This window comes from Callithrix jacchus, chromosome 8 (assembly GCF_049354715.1).
Source record: "Callithrix jacchus isolate 240 chromosome 8, calJac240_pri, whole genome shotgun sequence".
NCBI classification, from domain to species: Eukaryota; Metazoa; Chordata; class Mammalia; order Primates; family Cebidae; genus Callithrix; species Callithrix jacchus.
In genome coordinates this window covers 7222407-7240473 of record NC_133509.1, presented here as the reverse complement: position 1 = coordinate 7240473, position 18067 = coordinate 7222407, and the positions used below count along the sequence as shown (strand labels likewise).

The 18067-nt window shown below is 37.9% G+C and overlaps 1 protein-coding gene across 6 annotated transcripts in view; it reads left to right on the top strand.

Moving 5' to 3' along the window:
• ICE2 (interactor of little elongation complex ELL subunit 2) overlaps positions 1-12321 on the top strand; it is a 55040-nt gene extending 42719 nt beyond the window's left edge. For 2 of the 6 annotated variants that reach the window (XM_009004990.5, XM_035258759.3), the window contains exons 13-16: positions 78-162; positions 2959-3009; positions 6351-6609; positions 11643-12321. In XM_009004990.5, coding sequence (XP_009003238.1) covers positions 78-162; positions 2959-3009; positions 6351-6609; positions 11643-11771 — 524 coding nt within the window. In that variant the 3' untranslated portion in view covers positions 11772-12321. Of the gene's footprint in view, positions 1-77; positions 163-2958; positions 3010-3749; positions 4142-6350; positions 6610-11642 lie in introns of all 6 variants that reach the window. The other 4 variants (XR_013520678.1, XM_009004987.5, XM_009004989.5 and 1 more) reach the window with 4 other exon arrangements.
• The last annotated feature ends 5746 nt before the right edge of the window (positions 12322-18067 follow it).

The following is an 18067-nucleotide window of genomic DNA, read 5'->3' as shown; positions in this document are numbered from 1 at the left end:
GAGACAAGATAACTTGGTTTTTGGTTTTCTAAATACTGCAATTGCTTGTTCTTTTTAAATTTGATATTTTATTTTAGGACATATCGATGCATTTACTTCAAAGCTTTTTCTACTGGAAGAAATTACTTCAGAAGAATTAAAAGAAAAGCTTTCAGCACTCAAGTAAGCAAATGTACTTTGTGGTGAGAATTGAAAAACTTGTTAATGTGATCATTAATTTTCCTTTCTCTCTAAATATTGGTTAAGCTTAAATTACTTTCAAGTCTTTTCATCCTTTTATGTATAGAGGTCTTAGTGGACCCAGTGTTGATTTCTCTCGTTTTTGTTTTTTGTTATTTTGAGACAGAATCTGATTTTGTCACCCAGGCTGGAGGGCAGTGAGTGGTGTGATCTCGGCTCACTGCAACATCTGCCTGTCTGGTTCAAGGGATCCTCCCACCTCAGCCTCCTGAGTAGGGACTGCAACGATGCACCACCATGCCCAGCTCATTTTTGTATTTTTTGGTAAAGATGGGATTTCCTCATGTTGCCTGGGCTGGTCTCAAACTCCTGGACTCAAGCAATGTGCCTGTGTTAGCCTCCCAAAATGCTGGGATTATAGGCATGCGCCACCATGCCTGGCCAGCAGTATATTTTGTTTTGTTTTTGTTTGTTTATTGATAATATATAAGAGTTATACATGTTTTGGGGATACATGTGATACTTTAATACCCATATATGATGTGTAATAATCAAATCAAGATAATTGGAATATCCTTCACCTTAAGCATTTATCTTTGTGTTAGGAACATTACAGTTCTTCTAGGTATTTTAACATATACAGTAAATTATTATGAACTGTAATTCCCCTGCTATACCATTGAGTACTAGAAGTTAGTTCTCCTGTCTAGCACCTTAATCATCTTCTCATTTCCCCCATCTGCTTCCCAGTCACTTGTAACTCTTCTTCTGTACCTCCTTGAGATCCACTTTTTTAGCTTCTACATACGATTGACAGTGTGCAGTATTTGTCTTTCTTTGCTTGGCTTATTTAACTTACTGTAATGACTCCCAGTTCTATCCATGATGCAAATAACAGAATTTTATTTCTTTTATGGCTGAATATATTCCATAGTGTGTGTGGGGTGGGGGGTGTGGGTGTGGGTGTGTGTTCGTCACATCTTCTTTAATAATTCATCTGTTGGTGGAGCCCAGACTCAATTTGATTTGTTGTATTAATTATCTCCATCTCCAAATTCAGTATAATGCCAGTAGCACCAGCCTTTCTATGTAAGACAAGGGATGTTAGAGCCAAAGTGGCCACCATGCATGGGAAGCAAACATTTTACTCCATTACAGGTAAGGGAAAGGGATAGTATAGTCAAAAACTCCAATAGTCTAGCTTCTCAAAGTTTGCCCTTCTACCAAGTATTATTACACATGTGACTGAAATGAATTTATTGTACTCAGAACTCTAAATGTCTAAATGCAAAGGAAAATAACTTATGATTATCTCATTTGCATCTCACAACTTCCTAGGAAAGGCTGGTGGTAGTATTACCTCCATTTTATATATGAGGAAATATTAGAGTGATATGCCCTAGGGCACAAGGCTAAGTTCGTTATAGCCTTGGAAGTTAATATGTTTGATTCCTACTTAGGATGAGAAATGATTCTGAATTCTACTAGCTGCATAATTCCAGCTTTCCCAGGCTTAGCATAGTTTTTTAAGGCTCCCAGATCCAAAGTTGAAGTCTCCACTTATACTTCACTATGTCTGCTTGTATTACAAGGAATGCTATTCTTGAACAGTAACTTTTTTTTTTACATATGTGAATAGAAAAGCTTTTCCATACCTTACTCTCCACCTGCCTTACTTTTCCCAATGAAAACCATTTTTATAAAAACAAGGAGGTCGGGCACAGTGGCTCATGCCTGTAATCCCAGCACTTTGGGAGGCTGTGGCAGACAGATCACTTGAGGTCAAGCGTTCGAGACCAGCCTGGCCAACATGGCGAAATTAGCCATGTGTGGTGGTAGGCACCCATAATTCCAGCTACTTGGGTGGTTGAGGCAGGAGAATTACTTGAATCCAGGAAGCAGAGGTGGAAGTAAGCTGAGATCGCACCATTGCACTCCAGCCTGGGCCACAGAGATCTCAAAAAGAATGACTTTAGGTCTAGAATAACTACTAAAGAAAGGTTTAAAATAATATTTGTATTTTATTTCCCATTAGCTATCCTGTCCTCAGTTAGTGGCTTCTCTGTCATCACAGGTTTAACGAACCCATTATTTTTTTGGGGAGCGAATTTACCACCGTTTCTAAAAGAGAAACTCTTTTGCATATTGGCTCTACTAAAGACCTCTTAGCATTTTTTTAAGTATATAATATGAACATGTAATAGTGATCTCTTTACAACTGCTCTGACTGACAAAAAGCCAAATATGTTATGGTAATGAAAGGAAATTGTGAAATGGCAAAAATTGGCTGGACACTGTGGCTCACGCCTGTAATCCCAGCATTTTGGGAGGCCAAGGCTGGTGAATCATCTGAGGTCAGGGGTTTGAAACCAGCCTTGCCAACATGGTAAAACCCGGTCTCTACTAAAAATACAAAAAAATCAGCTGGGCATGCTGGCACGTGCTTGTAGTCCCAGCTACTTGAAAGGCTGAGGTAGGAGAATCGCCTGAACCTAGGAGATGGAGGTTACAGTGAGCAGAGATCCCCACCACTGCACTCCAGCCCAGGCAACAGACAGAGCAGGACCCTGTCTCAAAAAAGAAAAGGAAACGGCAAAAACTAAGTAAAATTATAATGTAATTCAAATAGAAATAAGTTTCAGTGTTCTTTGTTTTACATTATCTCATCTCCTGTTTTTGTTGTTGTTGTTGTTATTGAGAGCATTTTTCAGCCTGAGGAGCTGTAATTGCTAAAAGTAAGTTTCCTGTAATTTCACCTGAATTTCTTTTGTTTATTAGGATTTCCAATTTATTTAACATCCTCCAACACATTCTAAAGAAATTAAATAGGTAAGTATTTTTTAGGCACTTTTCTTTGGTAGAGCTGATTTTCTTAGATGAAAATTCTTAGAAACTTTGAAAATATGCTGTTAGGAATAGAGAGAAAATAACCTAGACATGCAAAAATTACTCTGTCAAATATAAAAATTTATATTGTAAAAACAAAACAAAATATTGTAAAAATATAAATACCGTAGTATCTGGCTTTAATTAGCTTATAATTACATTTTCCTGGAAGTCTATTATTGTATTAATTTTCTGTTGTAACTACAACCCATTGCCGCTAACTTGGTGGCTTACAACACAAAATTACTCTTTTTGGTTCTGGAGGTCAGAAATCCAAAGTCAGTTTTACTGGGTAAAAGTCCAGGTACCAGCAGGTCCTTTCTGGACTCTAAAGAGAATCATTTATTTACATTTTTCAGTTTCTAGTGACCACCTGTATTCCTTGACTTGTGGCTCTTTCCTTCATCATCAGGGCATGTCACTCAGATCTCTGCGTTCGCGTCATATTGCCTTCTCCCCTTTTGTGGTAAAATCTTCCTCTGCCTCCCTTTTATAAGGCCCCTGGTATTACTTTTGGCCTGCTCACATAATTTAGGATAATCCCCTCATCTCAAAATTCTTAATTTAATCACATTCGCAGAACCATTAAATGTAATACAGTCACAGGTTCTGGAGATTAGGATATGGACATCACAGGGGGACCATTATTCAGCCTACCATAGCTATATTATTTTCACTTTCAGGATAAAGAAAAACATAGAGCTGGCCGGGCGCGGTGGCTCACGCCTATAATCCCAGCACTTTGGGAGGCCGAGGCGGGTGGATCACGACAGCAGGAGCTTGAGACCAGCCTGACCAACATGTTGAAACCCCGTCTCTACTAAAAATACAAAAATTAGCTGGGCATGGTGGCGCGTGCCTGTAATCCCAGCTACTTGGGAGGCTGAGGCAGGAGAATTGCCTGAATCCCGGAGGCAGTGTTTGCGGTGAGCCAAGATCACGTCACTGCACTCCAGCCTGGACAACAGAGGGAGATTCTGTCTCAAAAAAAAAAAAGAAGAAAGAAAAAAGAAAGAACATAGAGCTAAATGAACAGTCATTTAGGTCCATTGCAAGTCTTAGAATATAGATCAAGGTATTTCCCCTTGACCATTTATCAAACGGTTTTGTTATATGAATGTTTGCATTCCTTATCTTCTGCCTTTACTGAAGGATAAACTTGAAAACAACTTGAATCTGAACTTAAGGTCAGAATCTCAAAGTCCTAGTTCTGAGGAACTCTATTATACCACTTGATGTCAGTTTCCTCATTTGTAAAATGATGGTGTCAAGTGCAATAACTTCCTAGGGACTTTTCAGTTCTTATATTCTCTGATGACGTCACAGGATTTTTATTTTAGGTATTCTCTTCTCCATGTTACATACAATGCTTATGTATGAAATTTGCCAGATGAGTTTTGAAATTTTATTATCAATATTTTATTTAGTTTGTGTATTAGCTTTATATTTTGGCTGTAACAAATCACCACAAAATTAGTGTCATAAATCAAGACAGATTTATTATTTTGCAGTTCCTAAGTCAGAGGTCTAACAGGGCTTACTGGGTTAAAATCAGGGCATTTGCAAAGCTGCATTCCTTTCTGTAGGCTCTGGGAAGATCTGTTCCTTGCCTTTTGTAGCTGCTAGAGGCCGCCTGCGTTCCTTGACTTGTAGCTCTGTTCCTCAGTCTTCAAAGTTACAAAGGCAGGTTAAGTCGTTCTCACATTGCATCTCTCTGGACTTCTGCAGTCACATCTCCCTCTGAGTCTCTTCTGCTGTCTCCTTCCATCTTTAAGGGCTCTTGTGATTACAGTGGATAATCTCGTAAAATCTGACCATTTTAAAGTCAATTGATTAGCAACCTTAATTCCATCTGCTACCCTAATTTTACCATGTAACATATTTGTAGGTTTCGGGTTTGGAACATAAACATTTTTAGGAGGCCATTATTCTGCCTACCACAGTTTATATTTATCCATGTACATTAGATATGTACAGCACTTATAAGATACTCTTCCTTAGAGTGTCTTTCCTTCTCCATGAATTAAATATTAATACATTATTCTGTAAACCAAAGCTTTCTTCATTTTTAGTGGAAGTGTTTAAGATATATGATGTTCATTGATTAAAGCTCAATATTTGAAATGTTATTTATTCCTACTATCAAATAATTTATTATTCATTTCTTTATGTGGAAATATGAAAGTGATTGGGGAAAAAAATTCAGAGGATAAGAGTAATTGTCTAACACCTATTACTTTTCAGTTTAAAGAAATTTAAAATTAATTTAAAATTTTAAAAATGTAACTTACTAGATTTATAGGCAAATTTGTATAGCTAAAGTATGATAAATCTTTATTCTTTAATATATTGTGGGAAAGAACGATGGTTCCTTAACATTGTTGATCCAGAGGATTGTGTATCCCAAGAAAGCACAATATATTTATTCATATCCCTGTGGTTCTTTATGATGATACATTGTAATATTTAAAGCTTTCTAAGGAGAAAAGGAAAATGTGGACTTGATGTTCAACATAGCTGGTTATTGCTGTAGAAGAGGATCGTGATGAAGGGTGTGTGACCTGTGGAGTTCACATGTCTGGGTTTATATCTAAGCCTATGCTTAGAACTTTGGGCAAATTGCTTAGCATCTCTGACTTGTTTATTTATCACCTTAAATTAATAGGCCTTGAAGGTTTATTGTGGAAGCTATAATGAGAAAATCGATGTGAAGCCATACTATAGTAGTTAGCTCATAATAAACATCAGTGCCTGCTAGCTGCAACTGTTTCTGTTATCCTCATAGCACCTTGTGTTGTATTGTGTCTGTTTCCATCGACTATTTCTTCCACTTTATTTTAAACCACTCAGTGCAGCAAACATGTCACCTTCACTTTTGTATCTAGTCATCTATCTATTATTAGGTGCAAAATAGTTGCAGTGTTAAATGAATGAAAATGCTGTACGAATGCTTTTCAGTGTAGATACCTATAAATATCTAATCCATGGATTAGAGAATGAGGTACACTATTTGTTTCCCATTAAACGAAAACTTATAAGTTGATATAAAAGTAAAAAGGAAATGATCAACTATTCTGAACTTTGGAATAAGAATTAAAATTAGTTGCCCAAAAAGCCTAAAATTAATTTTAAAGAATTCTTAAATCTTATTTTGTCGTAAAAGTATTTTTAGGGGTGGTGTGATATTCGCATCAGTTTCAGTTTTACTACTAGATTATGATTAAGAAGGTGCTGTTGAAATTGACACGGTGAGCCACTGGTTGAGTTTCATTGTGTGGATTCAGCTTGCAGGAGGGTTCCTACTTGTTATCTCATGCAGCAGAAGATTCTTCACTCCTGATCTATAAGGCCTCTGATGAAAAATTTACTAGGACGGCATACAATTTGTATAAAACACATTGTGGCCTTCCTGGTATACCTGCCAGTCTGTCGGTTCCCTGGGTACCATTAGATCCCAGCCTGTTATTACCATATCATATCCATCATGGAAGAATACCTTGTACTTTTCCACCTAAATCACTGGATACCACAACACAACAAAAGGTAAGATCTTTTTTGAAGTTAAGTTTCATTAGGTTGTTTATTATTTATCTATTTCACTGACTATACTATATTTCAACCCGATGTTCTCATTGCCATATTAATCACAGCACCAATCTAAAAACTATATCCAGCCGCATGCGGTGGCTCACGCCTGTAATCCCAGCACTTTGGGAGGCCGAGGCGGGTGATTCACGAGGTCAAGAGATCGAGACCATCCTGGCCAACATGGTGAAACCCCGTCTCTACTAAAAATACAAAAAATTAGCTGGGCATGGTGGCGTGTGCCTGTAATCCCAGCTACTCGGGCGGCTGAGGCAGGAGAATTGCCTGAACCCAGGAGGCGGAGGTTGCGGTGAGCTGAGATCGCGTCATTGCACTCCACCCTGGGTAACAAGAGCAAAACTCTGTCTCAAAAAAAAAAAACAAACTATATCCATAGGAAGGGTAAAGTTGTACACTGTACCGAGTCCAGTCTTTATGGTAGTGGAACTTTTTATTTTTGTAAGATGTATAAGTCCAATAAAGAAGACTCTCTTAGCTTGAACAGTGGGTATATGGGTAAGGCATCCACATAGTTGAATCCTTATGTTCCTATGAAAAGCAAAGTTGTGGATATTTTTGTAATTTTTATTTATGTATACTGGATTTCATTTCATTAAGCATTCTAGGCAATTTGCAGAAGAGCACGTGTAATAAAATTACGATATAATTAAACGTTGTTAATTAGGATGAGGTAAAAGAAGTATTAGTAGTTTGTTAAAATACAACTAAAGTACTAAGGACCTAAATTGTGGTTTGCTAAGTATTATGTAACTTAGTACTTACTGAATTACAATGAGTATTACTCTCTTTATAGGATTTTTGCCAGAAATAGCAGTTGAATGACATTATCTGAAACTTATAAAACCATAGCTAGAGATACTCTCTACTATGTCACTCATTCTGTGTATTGTGTAAGAAATTCCAATTTGAGTTTAGTTGTAAGAAAGGTTTTGCTCTCGAGTGAGTGCAGTGGCTTACACCTGTAATTCCTGCACTTTGGGAGGCCAAGGCAGGTGGATCACTTGAGGTCAGGAGTTTGAAACCAGCCTGGCCAACATGGTGAAACGCCATCTCTGACAAAAATACAAAAATTAGCTGAGCATTGTGGTGGTACGCCTGTAATCCCAGCTACTTGAGAGGCTGAAGCAGGAGAATGGCTTGAACCTGGGAGGTAGAGGTTGTGGTGAGCCAAGATCAATCCTCTGCACTGTAGCCTGGGTGGCAGAGTGAGACTCTGTCTCAAAAAAGAAAAGAAAAATAGTTTTGCTCTCTACAGATGATTCTGAATGTGTTCAAGAGACAATCTAGTGTATTTTCCTTACCTACTGCCAAAAGTCTTTGAGTCAGAATTATTGTCTGAGTTACTATCTTCTCATTATGATTGCTCCAGAGCATCTGTCGCTTGTGTATTCTTCCTTTTTAGTGTCTGTTTTTGTAATTATGCTGAATTACTTTGTAAATGTCCTCAAATCCTTATGAGAAATAGTTGGAATGCAAATACTGAGGATTTTTAAATAATTTAAAGTAAACCAAGTTGTTTGTTTATGTCTCTTAGTTCTCCACCCTAAGTTACTGTTTGGGAGTCTCCTTTTAGAAATAAGAACTCCTTGTACATTCCTACTTAGCTTTGGCCAAGAAAGTATAAATGTTAACAAGTTGGGACAAGTGAAAGAATGGAGAAAGTTACTTGTTAGCATTTTAAGCTATTTTATCTACAGTTTTGGTTGTCTGTTTCCAGTTTAATATAAGTAGTCATTTTTGTAACCTAAGGAAAAATTTTCTTAAGTAACTTAAAAATAATTGAAGAACTATTTTTGAAGGATCTGTGTTTTTCTAGGAGAATGATTTCCTTTTAATTTAGAAACACTGATTATAGTCTCTCACCTATAACATATAATTCTGTGTGGGAGAGGCTTGTTCCTTTTTACTGAAAATGAACAGTTTAATACCTTGGAATTGAACAACTTTAAGTGAAAGGAAAAATGTATTATGTGTGTACAAGGTGTTTCTAAAAAATGGGTAATATACTTACTGATATAGACTGACACTAAAATAGGGTTGTATGCTTATACTTTGGAAATACTTTAATTATTTTATTTTTAAAATAATGTGATCTAAAATGTGCTTAAGTACAGTAAGAACACAATTTATAGTCATGTATCACTTAATGACAGGGATACATTCTGAGAAATGCAGTGTTAGGCAATTTTGTCTTTGTGCAAATACATTAGAGTTTACTTATACAAACCTAGATGTTGTAGCCTACTACACACCTAAGCCATGTGGTATATAGCCTGTCGCTGTTGGGTAGACTACAGACCTGTGTAGCATGTCACTGTACTGACTACTGTACGCAGTTGTAATATACTGGTAATTATCTGCGTATCCAAACGTAGAGAAGATAATGCATTGCACTGTTATGTTCTAGCAGCTGTGACATCACCAGATGGTAGAAATTTCCCAGCTCCATGATAATCTTTTGGGAATACTGTTGTATATGCAGCTCATTTTGACCAAAATGTGACTGTATTTGGAAAAGGAGAAATGCCGTGTGTTCACAGTTTGGCCACGTTAATTACATGTATGTCACAGAGTGTGCTTCATGCATTCAGTCCAGGAACAAATACTTAGCGAGATTGTCCAGGCCCAGGCTGTGGTATAGCCCAGCATTAGATACAGTGGACAATTAGATAACTAATACTTGGTGTGATATATTTTTGAAAGCCAGTAGAAAGTTTTTGGTTATCTACTCACCTCCCCACGATCTAGCCCTGTATTTGATAGGAATTACCCCATCTTCCTCCCTACCTCCTAGCCAGGCCATGGAAATGGGCCTTCTAGTCCCAACCCAGGTAAGCACAAATAGGGGTTCTATCCTTAGCAGCAGTGTTAAGATCACATCTTTCAGGAAGCTGGGGAAGTAAGACCTACATAAAATAGAAATTACCTGTACATTTTCATGGTATAAAAATTTGTTCAAATGTTCCCCTCTAATGTGATCCCATAGTCACAAGTCCACTTGAATTCTGATCTCATCCTTGTATAGTGCCTTTGGTACTTACAATGAGAGAGAAGCCAGTAGAGCCTGCATCTGCCTCCCTACTGCATCAAGTAGAGATATTTAAGGGTCCCCTTTGCTTTCTGGGCTGCTTTTGACTTCTGCTTTCAGTCTTCCAGCAGTTTCTCACTTACTCCTTTTCCCTTTTATAGCTTCTGTAATAAACATTCATTTTACACATTCAAACACATACAGTCTTGCAATGGAAGTTTTCGAAATGCTTGCTTTTCTCAAAGATTTTAATAGATACAATTAGTGTGACCAGTATACCTTTATAGCAAATAACAGCTGAATGAGGCATGGCATAGATCATCTAAAAAATCACACCACTTTTCTAATCCATGTATTACAAAAATTTATCAGATTCAGACAGACAAATCTCTACTCACTTTATATTTTCTGGTCATATAAATATAAACCAAAAAATGCTTTTTAAAGGGACAGTAGATATTACATAAGGGAAGCCAGAGTCTGACCCATTACCAGTGAGACTGTAACTCCTTGGTGTGAATGCCAGTAGTATTTCTGTTGGGCTAGCATTATGAGAGAGAGTGCTTGGAGTTATACCTAGCAATCCCAGGCCTGAAATTCACTGGACAGGATATGAAGAAATAGGAAGAAAGCAGGTAGCTAGGGAAAATGAAGGCAGATTTGGGCAGGTTCTGTGGAATGTTTTCAGGCTATACAACTTTGGTCCTCTGTGTGATCTTGCCTTCTCCATTACTACTCTTTAAAAAAAAAAAAAAAAAACCTTTTATGTTCTCTAAGGGGCCAAGCTGGTGACAGTATTTCCAGATCTCATCTTTAACATGACTGCATAGCAAGGGATTGTGTCTATTCTTATAAACCGGCTTGGCTGGGTGCAGTATCTTATGCCTGCAATCCCAGCACTTTGGGAGGCCAAGGCAGGGGGATCGCTTGAGATCAGGAATTCCAGACTAGCCTGGCCAACATGGTGAAACCCCGTCCCTACTAAAAATACAAAAATCAGCCAGGCATGGTGGTACACACCTTTAATCCCAGCTACTTGGGAGTCTGAGGCAGGAGAATCACTTGAACACAGGAGGTGGAGGTTGCAGCGAGCAGAGATTGTACTATTGCACTCCAGCCTGTGCAACAGGGCAAGACCGTCTCAAAAGAAAAAAAAAAATAGACCATCTCTCTTTGTGTGAGCTAGAAAGTGAGGGTAAGGAAGGGTAAACTTGAAGATAGAAGAACCACAGGAGAGTTTATTCCCCCACTCCAACCTCCCTCTTCCCTTTTGCCCATCCTCTGTATTCCCTCTTCCAGTTTTTCCCCCCCCTTTTCTTATGTTTGTCTTGCTTTCCTCTTTCAGCTCATCAGTATTTCCCTTCTGCTTGGGTTCTTGTCTTTTCTCTTCCTTATACTTTAACTCTTTTTTTTCTTCTTCCCTCTTGGACTTTTTCTTAATCTTCGTATCTTTCCTCATTTTCTTTCCTTTTCTTCCCTACCCTTCATGTTATCTTTCTTGTTTGTCCATGTAATTCCTTGTCCCTCTTTACCACCTCTTACCTTCTTGTATTTCCTTTCTCTCCCTCCCTATTCACTTCTTCCTTTTTCTTGTCCTTCAGTTTAATTATTGCAAACATGTCACTCAAAAGGCCTGTCATTCCCTTGATTTCTAATTTATCATGTCAACCTCTAGTAAATTTAATAGAGAATAGTTTCCCCGTTTACTTTTCTCCGCATCTACTCAGATCTATCCCCTTCTCTGATGCTTATTTTGAAGTTTAGTACTTTAAAAATGTGTCAGATTAAAACTTCTTTAGTAACAGCCAGGTAGCTGGAAATTGAAAGTATGTGAGAGATCATTTGCAGGGTGGTTAATACATGTGTAAATACTACAGAGTTGACTGTATGTAAGTATGTTGTAGATACATTAAGCTATTCTGTTCTCTGCTTCATCTCTTAGGTTGGTGGAACGAGAATGCCTACACGCAACCACAGGAATCCAGTCACCATGGAAACCAAAAGCAGTTGCTTGCCTGCTCAGCAAGTTGAAACTGAAGGAGTGGCTCCAAATAAAAGAAAAATAACTTGAGGACTGTACCATGGAAAATTAAATTTAAAAAAGTAACAGTTATAACAGTGTTTAATTTAGAAAATTTTGAGGGGAAATATGACTAAAAGATCAGAAGGCAAGAGGAACATTTTTCCTGTAGTATCCTCAAGAGTTCTTAGAGTGCCTTGAAAAAATACATTGGCTATGTGAAGGAGTGTTTCAACTAAGATGGAATGTTATGCTTTCCACCTTTAAAGTCTGAGGAGGATCTTGATATGTTTTCACATATTCATGACAGGGAAATATATAAAGAAGAAAAATATTTTTACATTAAACCTTTTCTAAAAATTGTAAATATAAATATAATTTGCTTTTTTATCGAGAACAACACGTATCATTATGTATTGTTAGTTATATTGCCAGTCTGTTGAGACGGACTCAAAAGGTTAAATATTGCCACTGTTGAAGATACGTTTTTATATACTTTAAAATGATGAATGTTGCAGGTTAATAAAGCTAATACATTTAAAAACCTGATCAAATTCCATTATAGAAGCCAAAAATTAAAACTCCCTCCTGCCTCTGAAAAGTCAGATCACAATCTTCTTGTTTGGCACCCATCAGTGTGTTTTTTAAAAAAAAGGGGGGGTTTTTTTTTGGTAGTAAATTCCTCTATCTGTACCTAAATTCAAGCCAAGTGTTGAAATACACTGCTGAAAGCAAAGAGATGAATTTGCTCTCCAGAAAAAAAGCCAGTATCTTTCCTCCAGTGGCCAAGGTTAATGTGTAAAGCATAAGCTGTTTTTATCCTCATCTGTACTGATTGATTTAAATTTTCTGAGCCTACAGATTAATTCAGAAAAGGTTCTAATCAGCTGCTGTTGCTGTAGCAAACTTGGACTTAAGAAACAGGCAGGGCTGGGCGCGGTGGCTCACACCTTAATTCCCAGTTCTTTGGGAGCCGAGGTCAGAGGATCACTCAAGTCCCGGAGATCGAGACCAGGCTGGGCAGCATAGTGAGACCTCATCTCTACACATAGTAAAAAAGTTAGCTGGGTGGGGTGGTGTGCGCCTATAGTCCCAGCCACTCAGAAGGCTGAGGCAGAAGAATCGCTGAAGCCCAGGAAGTTGAGGCTACAGTGGGCCATGATTGCCGTACCACAAGACTCAGCTTGAGTATCAGAGTGTTGACCCTGTCTCAAAAAAAAAAAGGTCAGGCTTGTGTAATCTTTAGAACCCTTACACTAAAATTTTCAGAAATTACGTATGTCATTTGTAAAATACAAGTTTTGTAATCCTAGATAATTGCTTTGCATTGAAACTTTTTAGCTATTCTCTGTTAAAGAATAGCTTTTTTTTGGCCTAATTGCTGAGAAATTAGACCTAAAAATCTCCTCAACTATTGGAAGTAACAGTTGAAAATACTTGTCTTTAACTACCAAGTTTTGTTTCATTTCGATTTTTTTGATGATAAAACATTTTTAAGTTATTTAAGAAATAATTATTAGTAAAATTGTATCTTGATAAGTTGTTTTCTTTTCCTGCCATTCCCTTTTTTTAAACACTGAGTTTTTTGTTCTTTAAGCTGCATATCTGGGAAATGTTTTGGTTGTGAATCATTTGGCAGTGAGCCAAGGGAGAGGCAGGGATTCCCTTGGAATGTGCTCTTTTACTTTTTCCTTTTCTTTATTTCTAATGCGCAGTTGTGTGCACCAAAATGGAATGTGCTGTTTTAAAAAAGCTAGACCGTGGTTGCTTCGGGCTTCTGAATACCAGAAAGACTTGCCTTTCACTTTTTAAATACTACTTTTTACATAGTAAAATGTATAGCCATATATTTGAATAAGACTGATTATATATTAAGCTAGTTTTTTGCTTGTGCTTAGTGCAGCCTCCTTTTTAAACATACATTTGGTCATGCTTCCGGTTCTTTTTTTTTATTTTTAGTAATGACAGTGTATAAACCAAGAAGTAACTGACAATATGTTTAGCAGTATATCATCCCAGGCACTTGGGAGGCTGAGGTGGGAGGATCTCTTGAGCCTAGGAGTTTGAGGCTCCAGTGAGCTATGGTGGTGCCCCTGCACTCCATCCTGGGTGACAGGTCAAGACCCTATCTCAAAAAATGAGCAAGATTTTCTTTTAAAAATCAGACTTTGTGTTAGCAAGGATGTGTTGAAGCTGGCCCACTTACACCTCAGCATTGAAGGTATAATTTATACACACCTCTTTGAAAACACTTTAATTTAGTAAGTATTTGAGTGCAACTATATGCCATGCACTCTGAAGTAGGTCCCCACAGTTACTCTCTCATCGCATTGTTTTTTCACATCTCACCGTATTTGTTTCTTTGACTTACTCTCTTTTCTTTTAGATTTCAAGCTCTGCAAGGACAAAGGCATATTTGTTTTGTTAAGCATTAAGTAAGAAACAGCTAATACAGTGCTGGTCATGTAGTTGCTTAGTAGTTACAAGTTAGATGCATGAATGTGAAGATACCAAAGATAGTTTTTTTTCCAAGAGCTCACATTCTAGTGGAAGACACTATATTGATCTATGTGATAAGTGCTTTGATAAAGTAATATAAGAAAATCATTCAACTAGATCCTGGTAGTTAAGGTTTTCTGAGATAGAGCTTCAGCCGAGTCTTTTAAAAATAGTAGGAGTTAAAAGGGAAAAATAAAAAGTCTTCCACAAAGAAACGAAGTGAAACTAAACAGCCTATGAAAAGGTGAGAGATGAGAGAGAATACTACAGGACAGGGACAGATGCACCATGCTAAGAGATTTGAATTTTGTCCTGTGCAATATGGGAACCAGTAGTGAAGGTTAATTAACTGACATGATCTGTGAGGTTTTTGAAAAGGGCTCCTGTTATTAGTCTAGAGAATGTGATAGAGCTGCGGAACGAGGGAAAAAATGTTGGGAGGTTGTGCTGTAGTCATTTAAAAATGGCAATGGCCCAGAATTATAGCAACAAGAGTAGGGTGGGCTCTGGTGATGTATAGGGGGGGAAATGACAGCTAAGTTCTGTGGTTAACAAGGAGAGTGAAGGAAGGCTTCTGGGTTTCTCCTTTGACATACTGAGTAAACGATGATGTTACCCATCGAGAAAAGAGTACTGTGGTTAGATTGCGAAGAAGGTTAATTTAAAATACTCATTTCCTTTAGTCATTCTACTTTTGGATTCTAGGTTTGGGTGCTATACTGGTTATAAACAATTTGCTGAGTAATAAATTATCCCAAAACTTAGATCATTAAGAAAATTATCTCACAGTTACCGTGAGTTAGGAGTCCCGGTCTCTCATGAAGTTTCAATCAGGCTCTTGACTAGGGCTGTAGTCATCCGAAGGATTAACTGGTAAGTTGCTAAGCCCACACTTAAACTCCACCTTTTAAGGGAGAAGTTTGGAAAATTTGTGACCATATTTTTAAGTCAACACGTATGCTATGAACTGGTATAGGAGAGGAAGAGGAAAGAACACTAATTTTTTATTACTAGCATACTGCGTCTAGTTCCTAATGGACATGTTGTAAAGATATTAAGATGTTTTCTATTCATTATAGATATATAGTAATTTTTAATCAAACCTTAAAGTATTTGGTAACATTGAGTTTTTTGTTGAGATGTAGAAATAAAGGGGATGCATTTCATTGATTCATCTATTGTTGCCATGTCCCCTTGGCTCATGTCCAGACTACTTAACAAGGTATATAATGGCAGACACACTTAGAAGGCATCTATCTGGGATTTGGATCTGCCCTGCCAGGCAAAACCTACCGAAAGAGTCAAGAACCAGTCCTGTGTTTCTAAGATGGGTGAGTCTGTAGATTACTTCATCAAACAGATTTAAACAGGCAAGAGTTTGCCTTGACAGATGTGTTTGCTTTCACTATATGAGCTATAGCCTGGTTGATTCTTTAAGAAACTAGGGGGAAAGCCTAAGTATCACCTGATTGCTGTTTTAAAAGTGAAGAACCATTACAGATTCTGTGATTAGTGGGTTGAACTTCTCCTTCCCTTTTCTTTAAATTCTGTTTCTTCTGGGAGTAGGGAGAAGGAGTATTTTCTATGCTCCCTATCCTAGGTTTTGCTTATTTAAAAATATATAGCACTAGAAAGTATGTACACATAGTCCTAAGAGACGTACACCAGTAGAGCAAAGCCACATTGATAACATGAGTTTCCAGTCCCTTCCAGGCACTGCCTTAATTTGACATCTGCTGTAGCCAGGCTTTCACGTTACATAAATTAGCTATTGTCTCTGCCTGCATGCTGTTGTACATGATTCTACGTCTACTTGGATTTATTATTATTGCCTATCAAAACCTTGCCTGTCCTCTATTGAACTGTTAATGCATTTTTGGAGTATTTATTGGATGGGTGTAATGCAGTAACCAATCTTGGTATTTAAAGATAAATTTAATATTGGTTTCTGCCTTAAGAGTATTTCCCAATCTAATTGGGGGGATAGATTTGCATAATTGACTATAATATAAGTGAAAATGTTCAACTGACACAATAGTGCAAAAGAGTAAGAAATCAGAGAAAGGCACAATAGAAAAGAGCTTTAAGCTCTTTGAAAGACGCGTAAAAATGGAAAACAGGCGGCAGAGCATTGCAGTGTGAGAGAAAATCATGAAAGGGGCTGGATTTAGGAAATAGCAAAGTTGGTCATGTGAAAAGCATGGGGAGAAGTGTAGTAAATGGGAGATGAGCTTGAAGGAGGTATGTTGGGGCTCAATAGTAGGAGATACTGAATATTATCCCTAGACAGTGGTTTGATTCTGAAAGCAGTGAGGGAGGCATTAAAGGCTTTTAAGCAAAATGGTTAATTTTAGGAAGACTACGATATAAATAATGATTTAGAGAGGAGAAAGACCAATGGCAAGGAGGTGTTAACTATACATACAGCAGGTGGATTAAAAAGGTATGATTGGAAAGCTGTTAGAGAGGCAGCAGATACCTGATTTTACCCTATCCTCAAAATGAATGTTAACTAGTAATACTGATTCGCAACTGCATAGTAGACATTGTGCTAGGTGTTGAAAATACAAAAGTAAATTAAAACATGTTTTTCAGTGTTCACAGTTTTTTGTTTTGTTTTTTTTTTAAAGATGGGGTTTCACCATGTTGGTCAGGCTGGTCTTGAACTCCGGACCTCAAGTAATCTGCCTGCCTTGGCCTCCAAAGTGCTTTAATTACAGCCGTGAGCCCCGTCCCTGGCCTCAGTGTTTACAGTTTCACAGAAGGAGATAAGAAATCTAAATGGGTACAAAAATGTAAATATTGTAATTAGTTTCTATAATGGGTAAGAGTTACATGAGGAGATATAGGAGTTGGTCTACCTGTAGGCATCAAAAAACATCTCATAAATTAGCTGAAACTTTATCAACCATGGCAAACAGCAAACATTCAGTAAATATGTAAAGAGGGTCTTGACTTATGATGGTTCAACTTGATTTTTTGACTTTACAATGATGTCAAAGCAGTACCTATTCATAGAAATCATACTTCCAGCCGGGCGTGGTGGCTCACCCCTATAATCCTAGCACTTTGGGAGGCTGAGGCAGGTGGATCACAGGGTCAGGAGATCGAGACATCCTGGTCAACATGGTGAAACCCCGTCTCTACTAAAAATACAAAAATTAGCTGGGCACGGTGGCACGCGCCTGTAATCCCCGCTACTCAGGAGGCTGAGGCAGGAGAATTGCCTGAACCCAGGAGGCGGAGGTTGCGGTGAGCCGAGATCGCGCCATTGCACTCCAGTCTGGGCAACAACAGCGAAACTTTGTCTCAAAAAAAAAAAAAAAGAAAGAAATCATACTTCAAGTATCTGTACAGCCATTCTGTTTTTTCATTGGGAGTTTAGGTATATTACATGCATTTTCAACTTAACAGTGTTTTCAATGTATTCTTTGTTTATTATTTTTGTTGAGACAGGGTCTTGCTATGTTACTCAGGCTGGTCTTGAACTCCTGACCTCAAGTGATCTACCTCAGCCTCCCAAAGTGATGTAATTATTGGCATATGCCACTGTGCTCAGCCTAAACTCACAATGAGTTAATGTGGATATAACTCCATCACAAGTTAATGAGCATCCATATTATTGATGTGTGCGTGTTCTCCAGCTGATGAGGTAAGAGGCAGGGTTGTGATAGAGACCTTAGTAAGCAGAGATGTGGTCCACAAAGCAGCGTGTATGTGTGGAATTATGCAGTAAGGTGTTTCAAAGACCGCTGAGGCTTTTGCTCAGTGTTGCTGCTGACCTAAATGAAAATGTTAGAATAAGGATGGGGTGAAAAGACACATTGTGATTTCAACCAAATAGCAGC